This window comes from Artibeus jamaicensis, unplaced genomic scaffold (assembly GCF_021234435.1).
Source record: "Artibeus jamaicensis isolate MK-2021 breed Jamaican fruit bat unplaced genomic scaffold, CSHL_Jam_final scaffold_847, whole genome shotgun sequence".
Classification (NCBI taxonomy): Eukaryota; Metazoa; Chordata; class Mammalia; order Chiroptera; family Phyllostomidae; genus Artibeus; species Artibeus jamaicensis.
The window spans coordinates 21,686,350-21,712,010 of NW_026522057.1; the positions used below are offsets into that span (position 1 = coordinate 21,686,350).

At 60.2% G+C, this 25,661-nt stretch overlaps 1 protein-coding gene across 10 annotated transcripts in view; it reads right to left on the reverse strand.

The window, feature by feature from the left end:
• Nucleotides 1–25,661, reverse strand: part of ARHGEF10L (Rho guanine nucleotide exchange factor 10 like) — a 137,537-nt gene that overhangs the window by 13,445 nt on the left and 98,431 nt on the right. For all 10 annotated transcript variants that reach the window (XM_053660203.1, XM_053660200.1, XM_053660202.1 and 7 more), the window contains 4 exons: nt 21,240–21,326; nt 19,723–19,955; nt 18,824–18,978; nt 12,629–12,777 (listed from right to left, as the gene is read on the reverse strand). In XM_053660203.1, coding sequence (XP_053516178.1) covers nt 12,629–12,777; nt 18,824–18,978; nt 19,723–19,955; nt 21,240–21,326 — 624 coding nt within the window. The remainder of the gene's footprint in view (nt 1–12,628; nt 12,778–18,823; nt 18,979–19,722; nt 19,956–21,239; nt 21,327–25,661) is intronic.

Consider the following 25,661-nt stretch of genomic DNA (forward strand, 5'->3'; position numbering starts at 1 on the left):
ACAGCAGCCCCCACCCCTCATTCCTCAGTTCCCTCCGGGCTCCCCAGGGCCCCTCCCCATGCCAGGAGCCTGCTCACAGGAGCCAGATCTTGGGAGTCCCGCTGGGCACCCGGGCACCCCGGGCAGAAGCAGTGACACGAGGCACCACAGTGCCCGAGGCAGACTGGGGAAGCTGAGCGCAGCACTGGGGGCGGAGGCAGGCGGCAGAGGCCCAGCCCCAGCTGCCTTTGGGGGCGGTGCTGACAAGCCACACACAGCTCACTTGGTTTTCCAAATGGGGTGTCTGCTGGCCCAGAGGGGATCTCAGAGATGGCCGGGGGAGGCCGGCCGCCCGCCCAGGTCTCCTTTCCACCCAACCAGGGCCGGTGGAAACGCTGCCCACCTGGCACCCCACCCCAGGCCAGGGCTCCCCCTTTCTCACCTCCAGGTGTCTCCTCTCATCACTGGTCAGTCTTGGGGGCCCAGAAGGGGGGGGGCAGCTTACCCTCTAAGAGGCCTCTAACCTGCTTGTGCCGAAGAAAGGGCCACCGGCCACCAGCCCAATCGCGCCCCTCCTCTGGGTGCTGAAAGGCCCGGTGCTTCCTGCCCGCCCCCCCCCCCCCCGGCCCCTGTGGTCCCAGCAGGACTCTCCACTAGCTGCTTGCCCTGCAGCAGGAACCACTGACATTCTGGGCCAGGGGGCTGCAACCAGTGACCCTCGGGAGACACCAACCCGCTGCCTGTTCCGGTGAATCAAGCTTTATCGGAACATGGCCACATTCACGTAGAAAAGAGGCCACTCAAGTGGCCTGGGAGGTCAGCACCCTGACCTCACACCCTTGGTCCCTAAGGACAGCAGGTCTGCGGAGAAATCCTAAACGCGACCTAGCAGGCTTGGAGAGGGTGGGGAGATGGGCACAGCTCCCCTAAAACCATGTGGGGTGGCAGAGGTACCCTGAGGTTGTTACTGGGGACCAGGGTTTACACAGGGAGAAAGGAATCAAGTGTGAAGTGACAGAGGTCAAGTTCTGCGACTTCAGCATGGACTTCCTATTTTCCTCTTGGCTCTGTCCACTGAGAGGGTCTGGAAGGAGGGGCACCCCAGCCACAGTGGGCAGCCCCAATCTTGATTTATACGTGCCATCCCATGGACCTGAACCAGCCAGAGCACCTGGGAGAAACGGCTGACCCAGGCCGGGGCAGTAGCTGCTGAGCCTAGAACTTGTCCCGATGTGGAAAAGCAAGGAAGCATTCAAAGAACAATGGGCAGTGTCCAAAGGACCTGGAGTCGATACCAAGGGGCTCCTATCGGCCGAATTTGAGACAATTGGGGCATTAAGGGTAATAATGAGAGTCTGAGATTATAGCACACTGGACTTTGAAAGAGCTTATGAGTTTGTAGCAACAGTTAAGGGGGAGGCGGGGTAAAGTGGTCAAGTGAGGGGAGGGAGAACTCTTTAAATGATGACAGTTTGGTGAAAGTTTGCTGAGGAACAGGATATTCACAAATTCCCCAAGTATCACCTGCAGATCACTTAGTAATATGACAGGAATCTGGTACCTTTATGACTGACGGGGAGACCGGGCGGACCTACTTCAACCCAGGGATCAGGCCCTCGGGCCCAGGATCTGGCCAGACACTCAAATCACATCAGAAGGAAACAACTGGGCAATCCCAGACTGCAGGACTTTTTAGAAGACGTCCGTATCACGGACACACACACACACACACACACACACACACACACGAGCAGAGGGATTATTCCAGATCAAAGGGAGACTGAACAGACATGACAACCAAGTGCACCGTGTGGTCTCGCTGGGTCCTGGGTGGGGCTGGGGGGAGCTTTGAAAGGTATTTCGGGGACACCTGGGGACATGTGCACACGTATAGTACACTGATGTCATGTTTCTGGGCACGAGAAAGGCTACTGAAGTTATCACACAGGACAGCCGTGCTGAAGTATCTGGGTATGAAAGGTAACAATGTCCACAATGGACTTTTAAGTGATTTACCCACCCCCAAAAAGGGTGTATTTGTATAATATTTGGGGGGCAGAGAATTGATGGCAAAATGTTAACAAAGATGGTTTACCAGGTGAAGAATATATGTGTGTTCACTGTACTATTCTATCAGCGCTCCTACAGTTTTAAATACTTTAAAATGAAAAGTTGGGGGAAGAACAGCCGGTGGCCAGAGAGGACGCCCTGTGCCTCCGCCCCTCCCTGCAGCCTCACAGCGTCCGTCCACACAGAGGGCTTCGGGTGAGCGGGGCTGCCCCAAATGGTGCTGACCCAGCCCAACCTCCAGTCCTACAATATTTATGTGCCTCCAGGTGACGCTTCTGTGCTTGGCTTCTATAAATTCCCAGGTGAGCAGCTCAGCATTCAAAGTCATTAAGGCAAAGATGACATCAAGGAGCCGGGAAGGAGCACTGGGCCTTCAGGGGCCAGGAGCTGCCAAGGCGAAGGCAGAGGGCTGGCAGCTACTGCCTGCTGGGCACCCACCGTGTGCCAAGGGTTCCCAGGCCACAGTATCCGTCCTCACTGAGACCCTTGTTAAAAGGGCAGGAGCGTGCCCAGGAAGGGGACTCGAGATCCACTGGGTGGGGCGGAGCTGGGTGGGGGCCTGACCAGCTGAACCAAGCGCCCTGGCAGGTATGTGGTGTGAAGGGGTCTCGCCCCCGACTCCCTGCTCAGCCACCACACCCAGCCAGCCCTGGGGGGCACTGCCGTGGGCCAGAGGTCAGCCACAGAGCACTCACCAGCACCCCGACAACTCCGCCCCCACTCCGCGCCCCAGCACCTCCACTCCATCCTCTTCTAAGGGGTAGGACTCCGAAGATTCCAGAAATCAAGGGGGTGGGGTCCCTTGGTCAGCCTGGGGATGGGCTGGAGATTGAGGCCCAGGGGTCGCGCTCCAGCTGCCACGCTGGGCGGACACACTTCATCTTTAAAGACAATTAGCACGACAACTCCCTGTCCTTCCTTTACTTGTCGTATTTCCTATGGACGCTTCCCAGCTGAGGGAGCAAAGGGGGAGACAGAACAGCAAGTGTTCACAGAGCCACCATACTTAGCAAATGGGGGAAGCCACGGCTCTGGCTTGGGGTGACCGGCTCGCCCCAGGGTGCCCAGGGAGGCCCCAGGCGTAGCACTGGACATCCATCTCCCTGTCCTGGGCAAACGGGGACGGACGGTCAGTCGAGCTACTGGGTGACCACACCCAATCTCTGAGCCACACGCAAACACCCTCCCGTGTATTCCAGCCGATGCCTTAACACTCTGCCTTCCGAATCTGACCTGGTCACGGCCCAGGGACGGTGTCCCCAGGGCAGCTCTGTCCTTCCTGGCACATTTCTGACGGAGGCATCCTCCCCCACCTCTCACCAGTAGCTGGTGAACATCTCTGGTCTCAGTTTACCCATCTGTAAAGTGGGGGTAAGGTCATTCCTGACTAACAAGAGACTTCATCGGACCCTGGGCTCTCCTAGCTCAGGGCCACCACAGAAACCTAGAAGGGATAAAGGGAATGGACATCTTCATCAGCTTTGAGGCTAAAAGCCAGCCCCGGCTGTGGTGGCTCGGTTGGCTGAAGTGTCATCCCACACACCAAAAGGTTGGGGGTTCGATCCCCAGTTGGGGTGCACAGGAGGCAACCAACTGCTGCTTCTCTTGACGTTTGTCTCTCTCCCTTCCTCTCTGAAAGCAGCAAAGAAATGTCCTCGGGTAAGGAATTTTTTTTAAAGGCCGAGAGCCTATTCCAAACTTTTAACAACTCCTTTTGGAACTGATTGTGCACACTTTGGCAACTTTGGTGCATTTTTCTAGAAAGATGGCCAGTCAGCCACCCCAAAGTTCAACTTTCCCGTGTCAAAGCCCTACTTGTCACAAACACACCAGGAGGCAGGCAGAGAGGTTGGGGTTGGCCCCTCGCCACCCTGCCCGCAGCCCAGACCCAGTCACAGAAAGCACCTCGGCAGGGGGACTGTCCCCCTGCGGCCACACTGATGCTCTGCCTTTACGAACAAAACAAACTAAAATCTTCCGGCACGTCTGGCTACTCCAGAGGAAGTGGGAAAGGAAAGCATCTCAGGACATGGGCTCGTCAGGACTGTTTAATCTCTTCCTTTTTCTCCAATTATGCGAGTCAGCATAGCGGTCCCTCTCCATGGACACCTGAGGAGGGAGGCTGGGCCGGCTGCCACCAGGGCCACCAAGAACCTGCACGGTTTGGCCCTAGCAGTTGCTCCAGCCTTTCCCTGTACAGCAGGTGGCTGGGCTGAGCCAGGGGTCTGCCTGATGCCCACCTGGCCCAGCCACCACGGGGACCCTGTGAAGCCCGAGCAGCAGAGATCAGGGACAGGCATCTCCACCACCTGTGCAAGCCCAGGTGACAGTCACACAGCCCAGCTCACCTCACAGCGTCCTGCAACCCCCACCAGGCAGTTAGACCCCTGGGCCTCTACCAGGAGAGGGACGGAGGCTCAGAGCCGGAGTGGACTGTCCTGGGCACAGCAGGCCGAGCTCGGTGTGCCCGGCTCACCGTTCGCACATCACTCACGGCAGCCCGGGATTATCTTGTCATTTGTGTCCTGCTTGGGAGAAACAGTGAGGCCACAGGCCCAGAGCCAGACTGTCAGGGTTCAAGTCACAGGTGTACCACTTCCTGCCTCAGTTTCCTCAACTTTAAAATGGGGGTAATGAGATCACTACGGCAGAGGGCTGTTGTAAAGACCACGTGAGCTGCTATTTGCCAAAAGCTTGGCACAGCCTGAGATGAGTGAGTCTCAGGAAGGGTTAACTCACCAGGGATGTGGCAGGCCCTGCCGTGTGGACAGGGACCCCGGCTGAAGCCCAGTGCCCAGGACAGGGACGGAAGTGCTGGTAAGTGACCACCCCCGAGGCAGAGGCTGAAAGAGCTGGGGCAGAGGCAGCCTGGACGGTTCTGAAGCAAGGTCAGGTGTGACGGGAGCTTTGCTCTGGAAAGATCCCCAGCAGCCAGGCCTCAGAAAGTGATGCCAGGTGCCCACCTATGGCTGCTCTGCGCTCTGTTTGCTCCCCAGCTCCAAGAGCAGACCGAGTGGCACCTGCAGACCCTGCCCAGCCCTTGGCCTCTGGTCACCAGAGCACAGTGTCCATGCAAAGGGGATGTAGTGTCTGTGCATAGCTGGGGTAGCGGGAGCCCTGGGCAGCTCAGAGCTCGGGCAGAAGGGAAGGGCTGGTGCAGGAGGGAGGCAGTGGGGAGGGCCGCAAGAAGGACAAGGAAAGCAAGAGAGAAGCCAGCTCAGCGCCTGCACTGGCACCAGAGCAAAACACCAGGGGACACGAGACTCTGTCCCGGCTCACAGGCGACACAATCCCGTGGGAGGTGCAGGCGCTCACACACCTACCAGACACAGGGGACCTCAGGCCTTGGGCCGGGGCTCGGGGGTAAGAAACACCCTGCGATCCTGGCTCCACCACCCACTGGGTGTCCCCGGGCCCTGACCAAGGCCTGCAGTCGCCACAAACTGGCTGCGGCCACTCACTCTCTGCGCCACAGGCATCCTGCTTCGTCCTGGGGTGGGCTCTGCAGTGACCCTGCCTTACACGGTGCAGACACGGAGGTGAGCAGAGGTGGAGGAGCTATGTGGGAGGATGGACGGACAGACCCTGAGAGCCAGGGACGCTGCGGCCTGCTGCCGTGGCCCACCCCCACGCACTTCCAGCGCCCCTCCGTTCCCTCTGCAGTGCCCCTCTCATCTGCCTTCCCCCCACTGCTCCGACAGCTTCACAGAACTTGCTCCTGAGCCAACAGCTTCAAACCACTTTTTCCCAACCACGACATCCTTTCATCCTCGTAAATCTTCCGGGACTGGGGAGTGGGGACCTAATTTTGGATATGAGAAAGATCTGCGCTCTCCCAGAGGAAGAGAGAAGGGACCTGGGGCCCTGCGCTTAGCCACCCCCAGCCGCACAAGATGAGAGGTGCCCTGAGAAACCTCCTCGCAATCCTGGGCTCTGGAGCAAAGTCGGCAGCCATGGTCCTGAGTCCCCCAAGGCTCCCCCAGGCTCCCCAAATCCACCTCACACTCTGTCCTTCACAAGCCTCCTGAAAAGAAGTTCTTCTGAACATCTAACCTCAATTCTTCATGCTGCTGTTAAACACTCACCCTCCCAGAGCTTGTTACTGTCAGAGCCTCCAGGGAAGTCTCCAAGACCTTCAGAAAAATCAATTTCTCAAGTTTCCCCTGCCTACTTATAATTTGAAAAAAGAAAAAGAACAGGATGACAGCAATAACGATGAGACACACACACAAAATTAAGGCAAAACTGCTGAACTGATATGACTCTGTGGAGTGATGTGACCCCGACTTGCAGGCTCAGGGGACCTGAAAGCAGGGCCTGGCCTGGCAGCTCCCCCAGCCCCCAGCCCTCCCCACCCCACACACACCACCGAGGACTTGGTGGATCTTTCCGCCCTCGCGTCAATTTGCATACCATTACCCAAGAAGCCCTGCGCCTGGATTTCACTTTTGCAAATTCCCACCCGTTTTGTGTCATAAATAAGATAGGAGACAGAAAACTAATAGAGCCCCGTGATGCATTATTCATGCTGCATCACACTGTTGTGATAGATTTACAACAGCTAATACATGCAAACTACGTTTGGGCACTAAACGTGAAAATTAAGGGTGGGCAGGGCCATCGGTGCCCCGGATCCCAGAGAAGTTTCTCATCCGATGTGCTTAGTGACAAAAGGCATCAGTGCTGGTGGCGCTGGTGGCATGTTGGGAGCCCACGGGAGGCGTGTTCCGTGAGCTCGGAAACTGGTTAAAAGCAAGGCTTCGGGCCACTGCTGTGCCCACATCTCCCTCCCATGCTCATCGGACCCACCGCAGGCAGAGAGTCCACTTCCCTAAAGAAGAAGCCCCTCACTGAGCACCTACTAGGCGCCAGCCTGGTCTCTGCACCAGGATGCGGTGAAGCAATGGGAGCTGACCAGGCGTGCCCTGCCCTACAGAGTGTCAGTCCAGTTAACTCGATAATTGTCCCCAAAACGTCAAACTGCAGCTGTGACCAGTTCTGCGAAAGGGCCCGGCTGGTGCTGCAGCAGCAGGTCACAGGGGTGTGACCAAGGCGTGTGGAGGGGCAGTGGCGCTCTGGACGGGCTTCTCCCAGGGTGGGGGAGCGGGGTCTTCTGCGAGAGTGTTGCCCCAGAGAACCCTCACAACAGCCCCGCTGGCAGGAGCCAGGCCTGGAACCCGAACACAGGCACCAGGCAGGGCCAGGCGCACTGACGCCCCACCCGCGTAGGTCCCACCGGCCCAAACCCCCCTGCGCTGCGGTAGTGCCTGCCCTGGCACAGGACCCACCCCAGCTGGGCACGGGGCCCTCTGGCCAGCCCTTCCCCAAATTCCTCCTCGCCTTCTCCAGGGGTGGCCTCCCCGTCCTGCTTCCTCGAAGGCGCAACTCCGCCCGGGACACTTCTCCGACTGGCACAGGCGCCCCGAGCCTCTGCCTGTCCAGATTTCCAGCCTTCCACCCAGAAAGAATGGGCATGGCCCACTGGGGCCCTGCCTAGGGAGAGAGGAAGGGGACCCCCCACCCCCCATCCTCCCACCAACACTGACTGAGGGCCGGTGCCTGCGCCCAGGACACACCAATGAACAAGACAGGCCAGGTCCTGTTTGCCTCGCTTATTTACAGCCCAGCAGGTGCCGACGGATCACGGTCAAGGAGGCAATTTCAGACCCTGGTCAATACTTCAACAATAATGGCAGGAAACGTGGCAAGGCTGTAACTGGGGGCAGAAGAGGAAGCAGCCGAAACCTGCGTGAGGAGAGGGAGCCACCCAAGGAAAGCTGTGGGAGGGAACGGGGTTCCAGGCTGGGGACCAGCAGAGACAAAGGCGTGGCAGGGAAGCCAAGGCCACAGGCTACGAGCGAAAGGTCTGCCTTGCAGTCCACGTCCCCATCTGTGAAACGGGCCCAGCCGATGTCCCCGCAGCATCAGAAGGCTCCAATCACGTACAGTACTCTCACAGCCCAGCCCTGTCTGCACACCCCCATCCCTGTCGCCACGGCCACCCTCCCAGGAGCAGGCAGCAAGCCCCCCCGGCACCCAGACCGCCCCTGCTCGGAAGAGCACACCCCACACACCCAGGGCCTCCTCTCGGACCGGCCTCCAGTAAGTTGTGTTTTTTTTTAAATGAAGCTGCAACAATCACCCCACAGCCGGTCTTCCCCTCCAGCACCAGTTAAAATGAACTCCAATGACTAGATTAGACTTTGAAGGTGGCCGCGGATCTCGATAATGAACCCGGAGGATGCGGTATTGACACAGGCCCCTGCGAGCCCGATGATTATTCAACAGCCTGCCGCCGCTTCCTCTGGGGTCAGGGAGCCGAACACGCAGCTGGTGGGCAAGCGTCAAACCCAGAGACGAACCGCGGGCGCTGCACCTCGGAAGGCGGGCTCCCCAAGGTCAGGGGCAGCCAGCAGCAGCCACGTGGGCCTCATGGAGACAGCCCAGCGCGGGCCCACCTCAGAGGGCCCTCCCTGGGGAGCCCCCACACACCCCAGGGCCCACGCACGTTGGGTTGTCTCTGGCCTGGGCTTGGCCCATGGGTCCTCCTCTCCTCCCTCACCCCTCAGTGCCCAGCCTCCTCGGGGGTCCCGTCCCCCAAAAGCCTCCACTGCTCTTGCCCCTCCTCCAGCTGGGTCTGGCACCCCTTGCATCTCCCCTGGGCTCCCACGGGGCCTCCTCATTCTGGCTGGCACTGACCATCCCACCGAGCTCTGTCTTCCCCGGGTCCGTCCCCCAACACCCGACATGAGGGCCTGGAAGGCAGAACGCCACCTGCCCGTCTTCCTCAGCCAGCACCCCGGCCGCGTGAGCTGCGTGAGCTGGACAGGCAGTGGCAAAGAAATGCGAATGGGGTGCAATCCTAGAACCAGAGGACGTGTTAGTGGAAAAAGCAGGTGTGTAAAGCAATGACAGTTCCCAAGACTAAACATTTGGTGGCACAGAAACTGAAGGGGACAACGCAGCCCAAAGGGGACTGAGCCTCCAGCCTACCAGGGCGACCGGCACCGAAGGTTAAGAGGGAACTCAGGTGTGGAATGCCCGTGCCTAGATCCCAACCTCTGCCTCCCTCCCCGCTGTGTGACCTTCCACAAGTCACTTAGCCTCTCTGTGCCCCTGTTCCCTCAGCTGTAAAGTGGGAATGATACCAACGCTCACCTCAGAGAGTGGTTTGAGGATAAGTAAGTCAACTCGTGCAAAGTACTAAAACCCACACCAGGTCCACATGAGTGCTCAGTATGTATAGGCTACTATTACTTCCTGGGAGAGAGAGCTCCTTGGAGTTAACACAATCCTCAGATCAACCCCTATGTCTTCAGATTTGGGCCAGAGACACAGGAGCCAGCAATACATCCCTCCAGGCTTGGAGCCCTGGGCAGCTGCATCTCACAGCCCCAGAGGGCAGTTTCTGGAGCCCGGGGGAGGGTTGGTAGACGCCCTCCCTGGGAGGAGAGCCATTCTGAGGCAAAGTTCTTACAATGACTCCATCCTGCAGGTGCTGAGCCCCAAGCACACCTGCGTGGGTGGCCCCCCACAGCCCAGACAGCAGCCCCAGCTCCAGCCCCCTCCTCGGTGCCTGGCTGGCCGTGAGGCACCGAGAAGAGACAGATGTGGGGTGGGCGGCTGTGCAGACCGGGAGGTCATTAGCAGCAGCCAGACCGAGCTGCTTCCCAGCCGGGGCGCTGGGGCGGGAGGCTTCCTCTCTATCCCCAGCAGCGGCGGAGCGCGGCTTCATTAAACATGCATGGCGATCACCTCGTTACTGTGCCCAGGGATCGTGAGTGCGGAAGGCGAGCTGCCCACACAAACTTTCCAATTTCCCTGGCGGCAGACCGGGCGCTCGCTCCCTCTGGCCCCGCTTCGAAGCCTCCCTCACCGCCCTTTCCTGCATCCATCTCCCCACACCCAGCACCTTCTGACACCCTCCGTGGTGTGCGAAGCAGGTGAAAGGCCGTGTGGAGCCCCTTTGTAAGTAAGAGTGGCCGGTCCAGAGATAATCTTAAAGCATCGCAGCCACAAGCTGGTGCCCGGTGGCCACTCGGCCCCGGGACGGCAGGGCCAGAGCTGAGATGGGGGACCCGGACCTGACTGCCCTGTGGCTGGCCAGGGGCAGAAGGCGGTGAGAGGTGGGCTGGGCCCCGTGCAGGCCCCGGTGCTTCCCACCATCAGTCTCGGGTCCTAGGGCAGCTGTGGGCAGGAGCAAGCAGCCCTGCCGGTGACGGGAGAGGAGGGCAGGCCCACAAGGCGATACGGACACATGCCCACCAACTCAGACTCCAAGGAAGCAGCTCGATTTTCCAAATAATCCACAGGCCTCAGCGACGAGGATTGAAATGAGAAATAATTACACTGCTAACTGGTGTTTGACGAGCGCCCACTTTGTATCAGGCACCGTGTGAGACAGTCCTTTGGCATCAACATTCGCCTTTGTTCCTCCGGGTAGCTCTACACGACTATCCCATTTCACAGACAAGGTAACTGAGGCCCCGGAGGCTCGGTGCCGTGTCTGGGGGTTAAGAGCTTGGCAGGGGCAGAGCTCGGTCCCATCTGAAGCAGCTGCTGGCAAACCACACACATCCAAGGAAGGGGTGCCCAGGGGACCCGAGGTGGGCGCAGCTGGGACGGGACCTCTCCCTCTTGAGGGGTGGGTCTAATTCCCCAGGCGGCAGTGCTGAGAATGCCCTCTACCCCACCTAGAACCCTGAGAGCCTGCACTGCCCCACCCCACCCCCCCCTTGGCTCCCAGCTCCCCCATGTCCACCCCCATTGGTCCTGGATACAGCAAGGGCAGCTCTGTCTCCCTCGTTAGACCGGAGGCCCCTCAAGGGCAGGAGTGTCTCCGCCTCCCACTGGTGGCCCCCAATGGCGGCACGGGGACCCCTTGCCCTGCCCGGCACTGGCCTAAGGCAGGCCGCTCTCCTCCGGGGCCAGGTCGAGCCCACGCAGGCTGCACAGGAGAAAGCAGCGAGGACACCTGGGCCTCAGGTGAGGACAGTGTGGGGACGCTCAGGGAGGGGCCGCAGCGGGGCAGGCCAAGGAGACGCTGACGAGCCCAGTCCCTACTCCTGCCAAGGGGCTTGAGACCAGGTGAGTCCAGGACCCCAAAGACCTGGGGAGAGCCAGCCTTCTTGCTCACTTTCCTCTCGGGAGGCCAAGAAGGTAAGAAAACCTTGGAGACAAAAGATGAGGTTGGAATGGGGGTAGCACGGAAGCCCCCCATAAAGCAAGCCAGGGGCTGGGAAGAGATTTGAGGGCCGCAGCTGCTCTGGGCTCCTCAGACCCAATTTGGCTCCACCCAGGAGAAAGAGGACCAAGAAATCAGGACCACGGGGGCAGCGGTCTCCCTGTCTGTTGGCTCCTTCCAGGACCCCTTCCAGAGCCCCCCCCACCTGGCCCAGCGGTGCCTAGTTGGAGTGTGGGAGGGAAGGTATTGCCCAAACAGCCCTGAGGGGTCCCAGGAGTCACTTTAGCCCCGAGCCCACTTCTCCTCAAAGAACAATAAATGCTCCAAACCTAGACCCTCTGACCAGGGCAAGGTGCTGGGCCGTGGGCCTTCCCCCCTCCCCAGCACCAGGACCCTGCTGAGCAGACACACCCCCAGCATCATCTGACTCTGCCAGAGCCAAAGGACCCTGCCCAGGAGGAAAAGACTCGTGTTCACTGACAGGCCCACACCAGCACCGGGGGCAGGAGGGCGGGGCCCGGGACCAGGGGCGGAGCCAGGTATGCACAGCAGGGAGTGCTTTGATGGGTCTCGGGGCTCACTCGCCTCCCCCTGAGCCTCGGTTCCCCATCTGCCAAGCCAGGACTGAGGTCCAGGACCTGCCCTGATCGCCCATGGTCCACTGGACAATGGCCCGACTCCACTAGCGTTCCTGCCTGGCTGCTGAGTGGCCGATCTATAGCGATCAGAGGGATGAGCCCGTGGGTGACTAAAGATGGCCCTCACAAGGAAGCTCCCCTGGGGCACCTGCTGTGCTGGTGGTCGGCCTATACCCAAAGCCCCCCTCTGGCCCCGGTGGCAGCTCATTCCAAACTGATAATAATACAAACAAAAGAAGCAACAGCCAACGTCACCGCTCAGGAAGCTGCGCCCAAGTCTCACGCCAGGCGCCCCAGGATGGGCCCTGGGGCGCAGTGAGGCAGCTTGGGTCCTGCTGCTGGTCAGTGACAGGCGGGGGGCCCAGGCTGAGCCAGGATGGGCCCCGGGGCCAGGCTCTCCACCCAAGGCCAAGGCAGGACGCAGCAGCCTCCACCTGCACGCCCCAGCACGGCTGCGTCCACACTGGCTGTCCCTCAGCGCAGCTGGGTCCTGGGCACCAGTGCGAGGACAGGCACCCGCACTGGCAGCGACAGACACAACTGAGGATTCGCATCACAGCCCGGTGTGGTCGGGACCCTCCCCGTCACAGCAGCCCCTGGGATGCATGTGGGGGCAGGGAGCAGGGACGTCCCTGCCTCCTGATGAACTCTGATCCCTGAGACACAGAGATCCGACCGCAGTGCCAGGTGGAAGGTAAGAAGGGTCAGGAGGGGTGTGCCCAGCTGATGGCCTTGTAGGCGGGGGAAAGGCCAGTACCTGAGTCTGCAAGCTGGTGGCATCCAGCACAGTGACCCGAGGCCCACAGCTGGCCCACACGGTGTCCTCCAGGCTCAGCAGAGTGCGGATGGGCCCTGGCCCCACGGTCAGGCACACGGGAGGGCTCTCCAGGTTCCAGGGAACATCTCCTGGAGAGAGAAGGAGGACGCAGGTCAGAGCCCAGTGCTCCTCAACCCCCAGGGGCCATGGCCGGCAGCAGTGGGCTCAGCCTGGCTCCCCAAGACCCCCTGGCTGGTTTCGGTGGCCCCTCTCCCTCCTCCCAGAGGGGTGCCGGCTGTTCCCATCAGCCTTCATTGATGTGCCACCCCCTGGGGGCTGTCCCCCCCCTTCTCTTCCTCTGGCTCCCCCTCCTGTTCACTCCACACACGCCTGCCTTCTCACTGGTCTGCTCGCCATTACAAAGCACTCTGTCATCTTCGTCAAAATCTCCGCCCTTCCTCTACAGAGACGCCACTGCCCCAGGTGTGGAGGGAGGAAGTCCCAAGAGGAAATCAGTCCCCAGTCCACCACCCCTGAAGCTGGAACAAACCAAGGGGCCCTGGCCTGTCACTGAGCAAGGCTCTCCCTGACCCGCCCTGAGGACACTCAGCTCCCCTGAGGACAGGCTGGAAATCTCCCCCTCGGGCAGTGATGGAGGAGATGGGCTTTTCTCCTAAGTCACACGGAACCCCAGTGGCTGCCCTGTCTTGCAGGGATGCCAGGTGGGAAAGGGGGTGGTGAGGGGGGAGTGGGGGCACACCCCGGGAAGACAGCAGCAGCAGCTGGGTCTGGAATCCCATGATGACGCAGGTGATCACCTGAGGTGCAGCTAATCACCTGCCCCATCACAGAGCCTCCTCTGAGCCACAGCTGGTCATTCAATGGGGCACAGCTGTCTGCAGGTGGGGAGGGGTCCCTAGGGTATAAGGCAGAGCCACTGCGTGGGGCGTGGCAGCAAGAGCCCGTGGTGGACAGAGCAGCCTCTGTGCCATGACCACTCCGCCAGGCCCTCCCTCTCTCTCTCTACCCTCCTGCCCCTGTAAAACAGGTTTGCCTCTCGCCCTTCCATCCTATTTAAAATCACAGACTCCCAGCTCACCTGAGAGCCAGGGAACAGGGACCCCCCAAACACACAACTAGGTCTTTCTAGCCCACGCACACCAGCAGGTGGGAAGCGGACTGGGCCGGCATCCTGGCTGTGGCCTCCAGACTCCTGCACGAACTAGACGGGGGCTTCTCTCTGGGCCTCAGTTTCCTCATCTGTAAAATGGGCAGGACCACGCCTCCACCTCACCGGATACGGCGGGGCCAACGGAAACAGGCAGAACGTCAAGCACAGGGTGGGCGCGCAGTAGGAGGCTGACAACGGCCGCCACGTGCCGTTCTGCGTCTACACAACAGGCACTACTTTCACAAATTACTTCCTAACTCCCAGCCTGTGCCTCCTGTTCTTACCCCTGTTTTACAACCGAGGAAGCAAAAACAGAGAGGGTTTCAACGGCCAGGCCACACCCCACAGCTGGGAGGCGCCTGCTGCTCACCAGCTTGTGCTGTTTGGTGTCATTTGTTACAACAGGCCGCGGAAACAGGTGTTGCCTCCATTTGACTAATGTGACGACAGAGACCAGAGAGCTGAGAACTCGCCCAAAGCCGCCCCAGAAGTGACGGGCCCAGAAGACTGAAACTCAGTGGACTCTGGCCCGAGCCATCCTCCCCAACCCCTGCCACCTTCTCAGGTTCCAAAAGCTTCCAAAGGGCTCTGGGGCCGCACCTGAGGGCAAGGAGGGGTGAATGACCACAAGATAGCCAAGCCTCTGTGAAGCAGGCACACTGGCCCCCGCCCAGAACGCCAGATCCACAAAATACAAAGCTTTGAGCGCCCCCAAGTGGTCACACATGAGTAGTGCTTGTTATGGCTAAGGTGGAGACAGCAATCTCCTCCCCAAGAAGCTGTTGGGGATACTGGGACCACACCCCAAAAACTAGTAAATGGGGCTCTGCCCTGTGGGCACAGTAGTGATGGCTACCGGGACCCCTGCAACCTCTACCTGCACTTTCCTCATGGCCATGGCTGCCTCAGGTAGGGGCAAGGGGCCGCACCCCCAAGGGTCACATGTGCCCTGAGCACAGCTCCACCTGCAGGGCTTCTCCAGGAACCTCTAAGATGTCCTGACTCCAGGACAGAAGGTTAAACTGTGGTAACACCTACATTGCCACAGCACGCACTAGGCAGTTGTCCCTGATTCAAGGGCGCACAGTGCTCCCAGAACAAAAGGCTGCCCTTTGCTGGGACTCAGTTTTCCCATCTGCACCCCAAGGGGACAGGACTCTGACCTCTAAGGTTCTTCCCAGCCCTCACGGGCCACAATCCTAACATTTTAAACACAACCGCCATAAGCTCTATGTAGGGCCAGGCCCCTGCAGCCCGCTGGGGGGTCCACCCTCCACTCTGCTTCTTGCCCTCCAGGTTTTAGCTGCGTACGCACCTGTTCCAGGACACAACTCTCTCTCACACACACACACACACCCTGCATGACAGCCCATTCGTCTGGGCCCGTCACCACTCTCTCGCTGCCAGGTGAAGGGAGAAGGAGGCCTGTCTCAGCAAAGGCACCTTCAAGAGACTGGAGCACCTCTCCCCACAGGAGAAAGCCCAGAGTTTCCCTCAGGGATCCAGACCCAGCAGAAGCCCGAGGCAGGACACAGAGGGACCCGAAGGGCAGCCGTGCCAGGTCAGAAACAAGGACAGTAGCAGCCATGTGAACAGGGGGTCACAGGCACAGTCTACACACCAGACTCCATCCTGCACACTGGTGTGGCTGATCGCACCTGGCCGTCGCACTCAGCCTGTGCGGTGCGCTGTCTTCATCCCATTTTACAGGTGAGGAAACTGAGGCTCCAAGAGATGAAGCAACAGACCCAATCTCAACCCCAGGCAGCCTGACTCCCCAGCCTGTCCCCTCAGCCACTCCATCATCCAGCTCCACCTGCAGGGGGCGCCCCTGACCCACATCCCCAGCAGCTAAGCAAGGACATTCCCACACCTTCCCCCAGGCCTGGTCATGCTCCGGTGCCTCCTCGGAGATGGGGGAGACAGGAGGGACCCAGGGAGCTCTGCTCGAACACAGGACTGGGCGGGGTCAGGGGCCACCTGGCTCCTCTCCGGGTCTGGTGTCCTGCTCAGTGCCTGGCACCTCGGGACAATGAACACACATTTTCTGAGTGAGTAAGTGACCACCAGGGCCACACCACTCTCGACCTCAGTTTCCCCACCTGCCAGCTGGAGGTTGCACTCTGACCCCCTCCAGCTCTGACAGTCCAGGACTCCAAGGGACCTGGTGCCTTGGATTCCTCAGTTGCTTCTCAGCTGCTGACTCCACAGGTCCTCTGGGACTCAGGCAAATCCCAGGTTAATATTTCTGGTCCTGCCCTCTTGCAGTGAGCCAAACCATGGTCCAGGAACGCCAGTTTTATCCGGTCTTGGTCTCAGCCAATTCAAGGCAGGATGGTAACCTCTCATCTTACACCAGCTCCAAGCCCAGAATTCAGGTCTGAATCATTCACAATCCCCAGGCCCTCCAGCCACCAGGGGGCACCAGAGGTGGGTTCTGCAGGCACCGAGCTCCTTGCTCAGCTAGGGGGTTGGAATGGAGCAGGGGTGTCTGAAGGGTATCCATGGCCTCGGAGAGTCTGGAGGAAGTCCCACAGCTCAATCCTGGGCACAGCCGATGACCCCAGTCCCAGCCAGGTGCAGCCCAGGGAAAAGGCCATGGAGAGGACCCCCACCCCAATGCATCATGTCCTGAGAGCCTCCCTTCCCGCCCCGGCCACATCTGCAGAACACCACAGGACGGGGCAGCACCCGGCAAGGCCTCTCCCAGAGGCCTCTCTGGCCAGAGCCAACCAGAGGCACAGGGGTGAACTCAGGAGGAGAGGGACCCGGGCTCACCTGCCCAGCTGTCCGTGGCTGCAGCAGCTTCCCACCCGGTCTCCCCACCTCCGCTCCTGCCCACCGGCCAGAGGACACACAATGCTCAGCCACTTCCAACACCACCCTCTACTCCCCATCGACTGAGACAATCCCAAGGTCCACAGGACACAGCGTCTGCCCCCAGACCTTGCCTCTTGCCACTTCGCCCTCTGGTTGCTGTCTGGCAAGACGGCCTCCCCGCTGGCTTCCGCCACCAGACCAGCTTCCCCTGCCTCCAGGACTTTGCACACGCTGATCCCTCTGCTGAGAGCACCATTCCCTCTGGCCCTCACGTGCCCATCCCCTTCTCCTTCAGGACTCAGGTCCGGGTCCTGCTCCCTACAGAGGCCTTTGCTGACCAGCCCACCTCATGCCCAGAAGGGTCGGACCCTCATCTGACACCCTGCTCCTCCCTTAGGGACCCAGCACGAGACATAACTGTGAGCACCCTGCTCGCTCACTTGACCAATTCTGTCTCCCTCTGTAAACTCTGTGAGGGCGGGGTCACGTCTGTTTCACTGGCCACCGCATCCACGGTGCATAGTAGGTGCTCAGTAAACAGCTGGTGGACAAATGTTGGCAAGGCGGGAAAGGCACCTCAACCTTCCCCTCCAGGCCAGACGGCTGCCAGCTCTGCTCAGAGAAGCTAAGGCCCCCTTGCACCTGAGAGGGGTCCAGTCCCAAATTAGGCCGGGGTCAGGTCTCTGCTCACCCCTGAGACTCTGGGGAGTCCCTTCCCACCTGGAAAACGAGGGTGCGGAATTCAGTGGTGCTCAATGGCCCTTCTAACAAACTGCCAGGCCCAACCCCAGACTGAAAGCCAGTAATTAGATCCCAAACCCCATGGACTGAAATGTGTCCCCTAAAAAATTCATATGCCAAAGTTCTAACCCCCAGGACCTCAGCATGTGACCTTATTGGGAGACAGGGTCGTTGCAGATATAACTAGTTAAGAGGAAGTCGAACTAGAGCAGGGTGAACCCCTAGTCCGACGTCACGGGTGTTGTTATAAAACAGCAGCCCCACAAGCATACACTCACCTCCCCTCTTCCCAACCTGTGCACCCAAAATGATGAGTCAGGAACCAGGAGGCAAAGGACCATAGGCAGCCCCTCCCGAGGACCAGTGGGGCCAGGGTGGGCCTCGGCGTGGCTCACAGTGTTCTCCGCAGTGGGGGCCCCGGGGCAGAGCCCCCCCCCCAGAAGCCCTCATCTAATCTCCAAAGATCTCAGCTGATGGTTGCATTCACATGCACGCTCTGACAGTGAGAGCTTTTTTCCCCTCCCTCTTCCCCCTTTAATTAAAAACTATAAATGCCTTATCAAAAGCTAATTAAAAATACCAACACAGTGCCAAGTGGCGAAAAAATAGCTCAGTACGAATACCCGTTTATAACCCTGCAACAGGCTGTGATGACGCAGCAATTAGAGGCTCGTGGGAGGGACAGGGAGGGAGGGAGCACCTGGCGGCCACAGCGCTTCAGCCCCACCAGCCCTCTCCCAGGGGTACCAGGGCACCAGGAGAGCTGCCCCCTCCGCCCAGCCCTCATCATCCTCAAGGGACAAGGGACCACAGCACCTGGGAGGCTGTGGACAAGCCACATCTCTTCCCTTGTCTCGGTGTCGGTCTGTAAAGAGGAGGCAATTCTCAAGGGCTATGGTGACAATTAAGATAATGCGCGAACATTAAGCCCTTTGCCGGGTTTCTAGAACACAGCAGCTCAAACGCGGTTCACCCTGCCTTGCAGACATCACCATCGGGGCCCTTGATGGCTGGACAACATAACGGAGACCAAAACGCTGGGCTCCCCTGGGCACTCACTGCCGGGCCCTGTGCATTGCCCTCACCGGGCTGTTCAGCCTTCCGGTGCCCACAAGCGGCAGGTTCCACTATTATTCCCGTTTTAGAGACAAAGAGACAGGGTGTGAGGAGAAGCCACTCACTGATGGTGACAGCTGCCACCAAGGCAGAGCCCGGACAGGAAGCCAGGCCTGTCTGAGCCCAGAATCCGCTGCTCTCATCCTGCCAACGGGCTGAGCTGCCTGTGCAGTCGTGAGCACCCCATTCCTGCAGGGACCCCGATGGGGACCAGGGACCTCCAACCCCCCAGCTCTGAGCTGCCTCCTCGGCCTGCCTCCCTCAACCACTCTGGTGCGGAATCTGGTTCCCGGTCAGGGCCCGGGGCCGCCCCCACCCCCGGGGCCGCCCCAGCCCCACATCCTCACCGCTGGTCCGAGGGTAGGCGGCGAGGGTCCCGTCCTGCAGGCCGGCCAACAGGTGGAAGGGGCTGTGCCGCAGGCAGAGCACGGGCTGCAGGCCGGGGCTCCTGCAGGTCGCCAGGCACTGGGTGCCCGTGTCCACGCTGCTGTAGACCAGGATGCTGTGGGGAGAGGCCCACGCGGCTCACTTAGCCCCCACACGCCCTCCAGAAAGAAGGGTTGGGGGCTCCCTCCTGCTCACCAGGTCCCCTGCAGCGTGAGCAGGCCTCTGCTCCACGTTTGGGAGGCTCAGACTTTCCCTCAAGGGGCCTTGTGAGGGAATGTGCCTCCCTGGGCTCTGTCTTGTGGAGGACTCGGTGGGGGGTGCGGGGGAGGCCCCAGAAGCAGCACAATGAAGGTGCCGACCTGAGTGCGAGTCCAGCCAAGCTGCCTTCCACCAGATCAGCCCCAGTCTGCTGAGCCTGAGTCCTCTCCAAAACCTAGGGCGAAGGCGCCCACCTCACAGCCACAGAGAGGAATGAGGCCGGCAGAAAAGGCCACGCACTGCGTGATTCCATGTCTGTGAAATGTGTGCACACACGAGTCCACCGGGGCGGGAAGCAGAGGAGTGGTTCCCAGGGCGTGAGGGCCACAGGAGATCGGGGTGACTGCTCAGTGCAGACAGAGGCTCGCTCACGCCAGCCCTCCCCCACTGCCCGGGGAGGAGCCAGCACGCGGGAAGCAGCTCCCAAGGGGTCTCGGTTAAGTGCCACGGATTCCTGACACTCTGGCTCCCACGCTGGGTGACCCTGGTCCCCATCTGCCTTCTCAGAACCAGGAGTGGAAAACGTGGGTGGGCAACCAGCTGACCAAAACAGCCCCCGCCCCGCCCCGCCCGCCCAGGCCCGCCCCAGCCGGCCCCTCACCTGCCATCCTGGAGCCCCAGGCAGATGGTCGGGTGCGCCACAGCCGAGGGGTCAGCGGCCGTGTGGCCCTCATCTCCGTCTCTGTCGCCACTCTCCCCCTCCTCCGGCTCCGGAATGTACTCCATGCAGAGCACGGGGGCCGCCAGTGGGAAGGACTTGACCGTGCGGGGCGAGGGCCGGTTCAGGGAGAAGATCTCCACCTGGCCTCCTGCGCCCTCTTGCCCGCCCCCGACCTGAGGCGGAGACCCACAGAGGCTGTCAGGGGAGCCCGTAGAGCAGAGGCGGAGCTCTACTCTCATCCCCCGCCTCCACCAGCGACCTGCCCGAGACTCCTGCCTGCCACCAATAACTAACAGGAGCAGCCCCCCTCCTGCCCACATGCATCCTTCTGTCACTGAAGGTCACTTGTCCCAGCGTCCATGGCAGCAAGTTAGATTCAGGGCCCATAGGGAACCAGGTAAGGAGCTAAGGTGGACTAAATACCAACCAACTTTCTATTTCCTTGTCTTTAGGGTAAATTTCAATCAACAAATAGTGAACATACACTCTGCCCTTCTAAAACATCCTTCTCTGCCTGCTTACTGTTTTACTTCAGTGTCTGGCACACGGCAGGTACTTAATATATACTGGCTGAACGGTTACAGGAGTGGGTGAGTGGATGAGTAGATGGATGGACGGATAATGGAAGGAAAAAAGGACAGAAGGAAGGCTAGATGGATAGGTGGATAAATGGATGAATGAGTAGATGGATAAATGGATGGATGGATAGACAAATGAAGTAAGAAAGGAAAGAAGGCTATATGGATGGATGGATGACTAGATGGACAAATGGATGAGTGAATGGATGCATGGATGGTGGACGGATGCATGGATACATGGATGGATGGATGGATGGATGGTGGACGGATGCATGGATGGGTGGATGGATGGATGGTGGATGGATGGTGGACGGATGCATGGATGGGTGGTGGATGGATGGGTGTGTGGTGGATGGATACATGGGTGGGTGGATGGCTGGAGGGCTACGCCACATGCTAGACATTGGAGAAACAGTGAAGAACAAATGACCCTCAGGGGGGACATTCAGGCTGGACTCTGAAGGGTAAGGCAGAGTGCCCGGAGACAGGAACAAGCAGGGGAGTTAGAGGACAGCCAGAGGGGTGGTGGAGCTTCGCCAGGAAGCCTGAGGGCAGCAAGGTGGGCTGGGATCTGCGAGAGACGGCGATGACCAGCCCTGACTTCCGACCCCGGGGGGGAGGCCCCGTCCTACGGCCATTTGCAAGAGTCATGCTCACTTATTTGTCCCCTGGTTATCCAGGGACTTATTCATCCCCAGTAAGGCTGCCAACTCCAAGCACAGAGCCTGGGCAGGTGTCCCCAGAAAGACCTTGCTGGGTAGAGTGTGCAGAACAGGGGCCAGCAGGCAGGTGGCTCTTTCCAGCAGCTCCCTGCCAGGTGCCACTTTCCCCATTCCTGTCCTGAGGCTAAACTCCTGGCTGGGGACAGGGGTTACTCACCCAGAGGTAGCCCTGTGGAAGGGAGGTGCTGACTGCCGAGAAGCCCAGCAGGGGGCAGCTGACAGGACTGTGGACCAGCGCCCCAAGCTGTGAAGACAGAAAGGACACATGCAGCTTTCCGTGTCGGGGTGCCCGAGAGGCCAAGGTCTGGCTCCACCACCTACAGGGGTCGGGGGTCGCTATACCCACAGGTTCCTGGGCCCCATTCAGGCCCCAAATGAGAACCCCTGAGCAGGGGCCGGGAAAGTGACAGGTTTTGCAGGACCTCTGGGAAGCTTCTGTGCACTCGCATTGAACCACTGCTTGCCCAGAACCTTCTGGCTAGGAGGGGCCTGGACGATACTCTGGGACCCCCAGGGATCTTTCAAACTGACCAGCTTCCAGTTAAAATAGGTTGAGAAGCACTAACACTCACCCCACCCTCCTTTATTTCACTGGTGGGGACAATGGAGTCCACAGATAACACATCTGTGGCCCTGAGGCCACCAGGAAGGTGAATGACAGGGCCTGGCCTGTGCCCACCTCCCTCCCCAGCCTTCGGGCAGGACTCCCAAGAGGCACAGTGGGTGGAGGGATCCCAGAGCCACTCAGCAGACGAGCCACCGGGACAGAGGGCTGGGTGGCTAGTGCAGCCTGCCGACGGGGGTTGGGGGCTCTGTTTGTAGTGAGTGTCACCAAGAGTCACCGGCTGCTGGCTCTTCTGGAACTGCTTTCCCCAACATCCATGCCAAGTGGCTCTGGGGCATTTGCTGAGCTCAACCCTGCCCATCTGTCTCTGACCAGGCCGGCAACAGAAAGAGGTGGCCTGGCCCTTTCACGGGCTTTGCTGGAAGCCCTGGGCGGATGGCCAGGGCAGGAGGCAGAGGGTTGACTGCTCGGAGGGGCCAGTTGAGGAATGAGGCCACCACCAGACCCTTTGCCAAGCAGGTGCTGCCCTCTGCTGGTGCCAAAGGCCCAGGCCAGCCCCAGCCTTGCTGGAATATTCGAAAAAATTTCTAATGGCCAAGGGTGAGGGGGCCCAAAGAGGTCACAGCTTCCAGCCTCCAGCCCCCCACTCAGGAGTCAGAGACCTTGAAGTTCAGGGCAAGGGACAGGACTGGCTCCAGGTCACAGAGTAAGTCAGTGGCAAAGTCAGGGCCCAGTGTCTCTTCTGGTTGAATTCCGCCCAGAGGCCACACTGGAGGCCTCGGGGTCCCTCCTCACCCCAGCTGGCTGCCAGCCTTCTGGGCACCCCAGACCCCTGCTCCCCATACTCTGCTTCTTGGCCACATTCAGCTGGACGCCCAGCCCTTTCTGCCAGGCTGCGCCTGTCCTCCCAGGTAGGGAGGGGGTGAATGCAGCCCTGGCTCTGGCATTCCCATGGCAACTCCAGCAGCCCTGATGTCAACAGTTCCCAGGTCCAACACGACGGTTAAAACTGGAATGGCTACTGGACCCAGAGTCCCGTCCGTGCCAGGGGGTGGACTCCCCCAAATGCATGTGCCCACACAGCAGAGAGGGCAGCAGCCCGAGGCTGGGGAAAGGAGCAGGCTCTGGAGGCAACTCAGCTGCCACGGGCGGGGGGACCCAGCAAACGGCTCTCGTGGTCACGGAGACTAGAGACGCGGGTGTGCAGCACGTGGCGCAGGCGGGAGCCCGGCAGCCACCGCTTTCCCCGGACTCTGTGGGGCATCCTAGCACGTTACCTGCAATGACTCGCTCACCTGGCACAGTGACACCAAGGGGAGCGACTGTTACAGATGAGCGGCTGTGACAGTCAGGAGACAGGGACCCCATGCACTCACAGAGGGTGACAGGCAGGACAGAAGCCACTCAGCTAGCCCGCCGACTCCTCAGCCATCCCGGCTTCGGCCGCAAGGCCCCTCAACCCCACCCCACCCCCATGCTCGCCCTCCCACTTCCCCAGGTGCTTGCACAGTAAAGCGCCCCAGAGCAGGCCCTACCCCCCCCCAGCTTCCCCAGGCCCCTGACCCCAAGCAGGCCTCTTGGCTGGACCTCAGCCCCCAGGGAGATGGGTCTGTGATGGGCCCTCCCCTTGTCTTCCAGCAGCAGGCCCCCACTGGGATGGAGCGGGGGGTCCAATGAGAACCCCCGACACCTCAGGAGTCAAGGCCACTGGAAATGCCCCAAAACAAACACCAGTGGCTCTTCCCTCCCGGGGACCAGAGTGTCCTTGGACATCCGCTTCTTGAACTCAGGGCGGGCCAGGCAGCAGGCGCGTGTGACACGGATAGTGTCGTTCAACCTCATAGAACCCGGTGGGGGAGGCTCTGCAGCCACCTCAGTTTGTGCACTGAACGCGCAGCCGTGACTCCGAGGGCCGGAGCAGCCCTCCGCCTGTCATCGGACAGCTGGGATTTGAACCCGGGCAGGTGGCTCCTGGCAATGGCCTCCCCCTGCCCCCAACCAGGTCCCTCAAGTCAGAGGGCCTGGGCGGGGCCCAGCACGGGCACCAGTCACCCATCCGCACTGAAAAGAGAAATGCTCTTCCCCTGGCCCCCATGTCCCTGTTCCCTTGAGGGGAGATCCATCGAGCACCCTTGGCCAGCTGGCTGGTCACAAGCGCTGATTACGGTGGCACTGGGGGCGGGTTGGGGCACTGAGTCTTCCGTGGGGACAGACTCAGCCTCCAGCTCCCGTGAGGCCGGCCAAGGAGCCAAGTGGGAGTCCTGGGCCCCTGGACCTGGGGAGAGGCAGTGGGAGGGAGGGAGGGGCAGGTGGCGGCCAGCACGCTCAACTTTCTGAAGTAACGAACAAGGCACCAGCACAGGGCTGATCACAGGGCGTGTCCGTCCGTCCATCCGTCCGTACATCCAGGCCGGGAGGCAGGCACAGGCGCTGTGATGGTGTCCTGGGGCCCAGCTAACGGGGACATGCACGCCCTGGCAGGTCCCTCAGGAGCTCCACAGGCGCATTCCCCTGGGCATCTCGTGGGCAGTTCCACAGGGCAGGGGTGGGGGTGCTTCCAGCCTGCACAGCCCGGCCCCAAGAGCTCTGAATGGAGAGCCTCTGGGGCCCTTCTCCCCCAGCTTCAAAGCAGCAGGTGGCCCCACACCTGGGTGGGGCTTTCTTCTGCCCTAGAGGTGTGGCCTGTGTGTGACTCTGCCCCTCGAGGGGTGACCTGTCAGGGTACCACCTAAGTAAGTCCTATAGTCCTTGGCAGAAGAGGCCCAGGATGGAAGGGAGGTGGAGACCACTCCCCATCCCACCTGGTCAGCTTTCCCCGCAGAGGCCCTAAGGCCAGGTGAGACACAGGCAGGGTGGACCCTGAACGGTCCCCACTCCTCGGACCCCAAGGTCTGCTGGGAAGGAGCTCAAAAAATGCAGCAGGCCTTTCGTTCTTCAATAAGTAAGGACTGAAGTCCTATGAAGGGCAGGCTTCCCCAGCTTGACAGAAATTAATGGCATCCCAGCCACCCCTGGAAATTTTAGTGGGGAACCCACGCCAGGGCACACACCAGCTAAGCCCCAGTGAGAGGCAGAAAGGAGCAGGATCCAGCAGGAGTCTAAAAGAATCTCCTTCCAGGGCCAAGGGGCAAGTTCTGCCCCGAAACCCCTCTCCCAGCCTCAAGGACTGACAGGCCCACCTCTGCAGGCGGGGGGGGGGGGCGAGAGAGCAAATCCCACGAAGCAGCACCCGTAGCAGGGCCTGGCACGCGGGCACCTCGTGGGGGGGCTTGCCATCACATGGTCAGGACTAAAGAACTTTAAGAACTACCCTCTGGTTGCTATGGCCACTGTTTACTGAACACTGGTTGTAGGTGTCAGGCGCGGTGCTGGGGACCCGGTGCTGGGGCTCTCTCCCTGAGCCCCTAAATCAGTCCATGGCACCCAGAACACCGCACCGCCAACGATGCCACCTTCCAGGTACACGAGCCAAAGCCCTGGGCACAGGCTTTCTCTCCTTGCCCTCAGCCCCCCGTCCAATCTCTCACCTCGGGGCTGCCCTGCCCCACCTTGCTCCCCACCTGGGTCCCCATGTCCCGCACCCCCTGCCTCCGCCAGGGCCAGGGCCAGGGTGAGGACAGGGGCGCTCACTTCAGGCGCCAAGCCTCAGGGGGTGTCAAAACACTCAGACATCAGAAAAATATTTCAATGCCATCTTTAAAAATCAAAATTAATGCAAAAAATACCCATGATGAACAAATTACCAAGAGTTGAAGCAAAGACCGGACCTGACCCTGCCTCACCCTAACCCCGGCCCTGTATTTACAAAGAAAAGCAGCCAGACCAATGCCACCGTTTGCTGATTTGAATTTTTTAAATATTGCATCAAAGCGTCACTTATCTGGACGATTGGGAGTGTTGGCACCGGAGGTAAGGGCCTCCCTCGCCTCACCCCCGCCCCCCGCGGCACCTGCCCGGGCTCAGCAGCCCCCACGCCCAGCCCTGTGTGGTCTCCCCTCTCAGTTCACACTCACA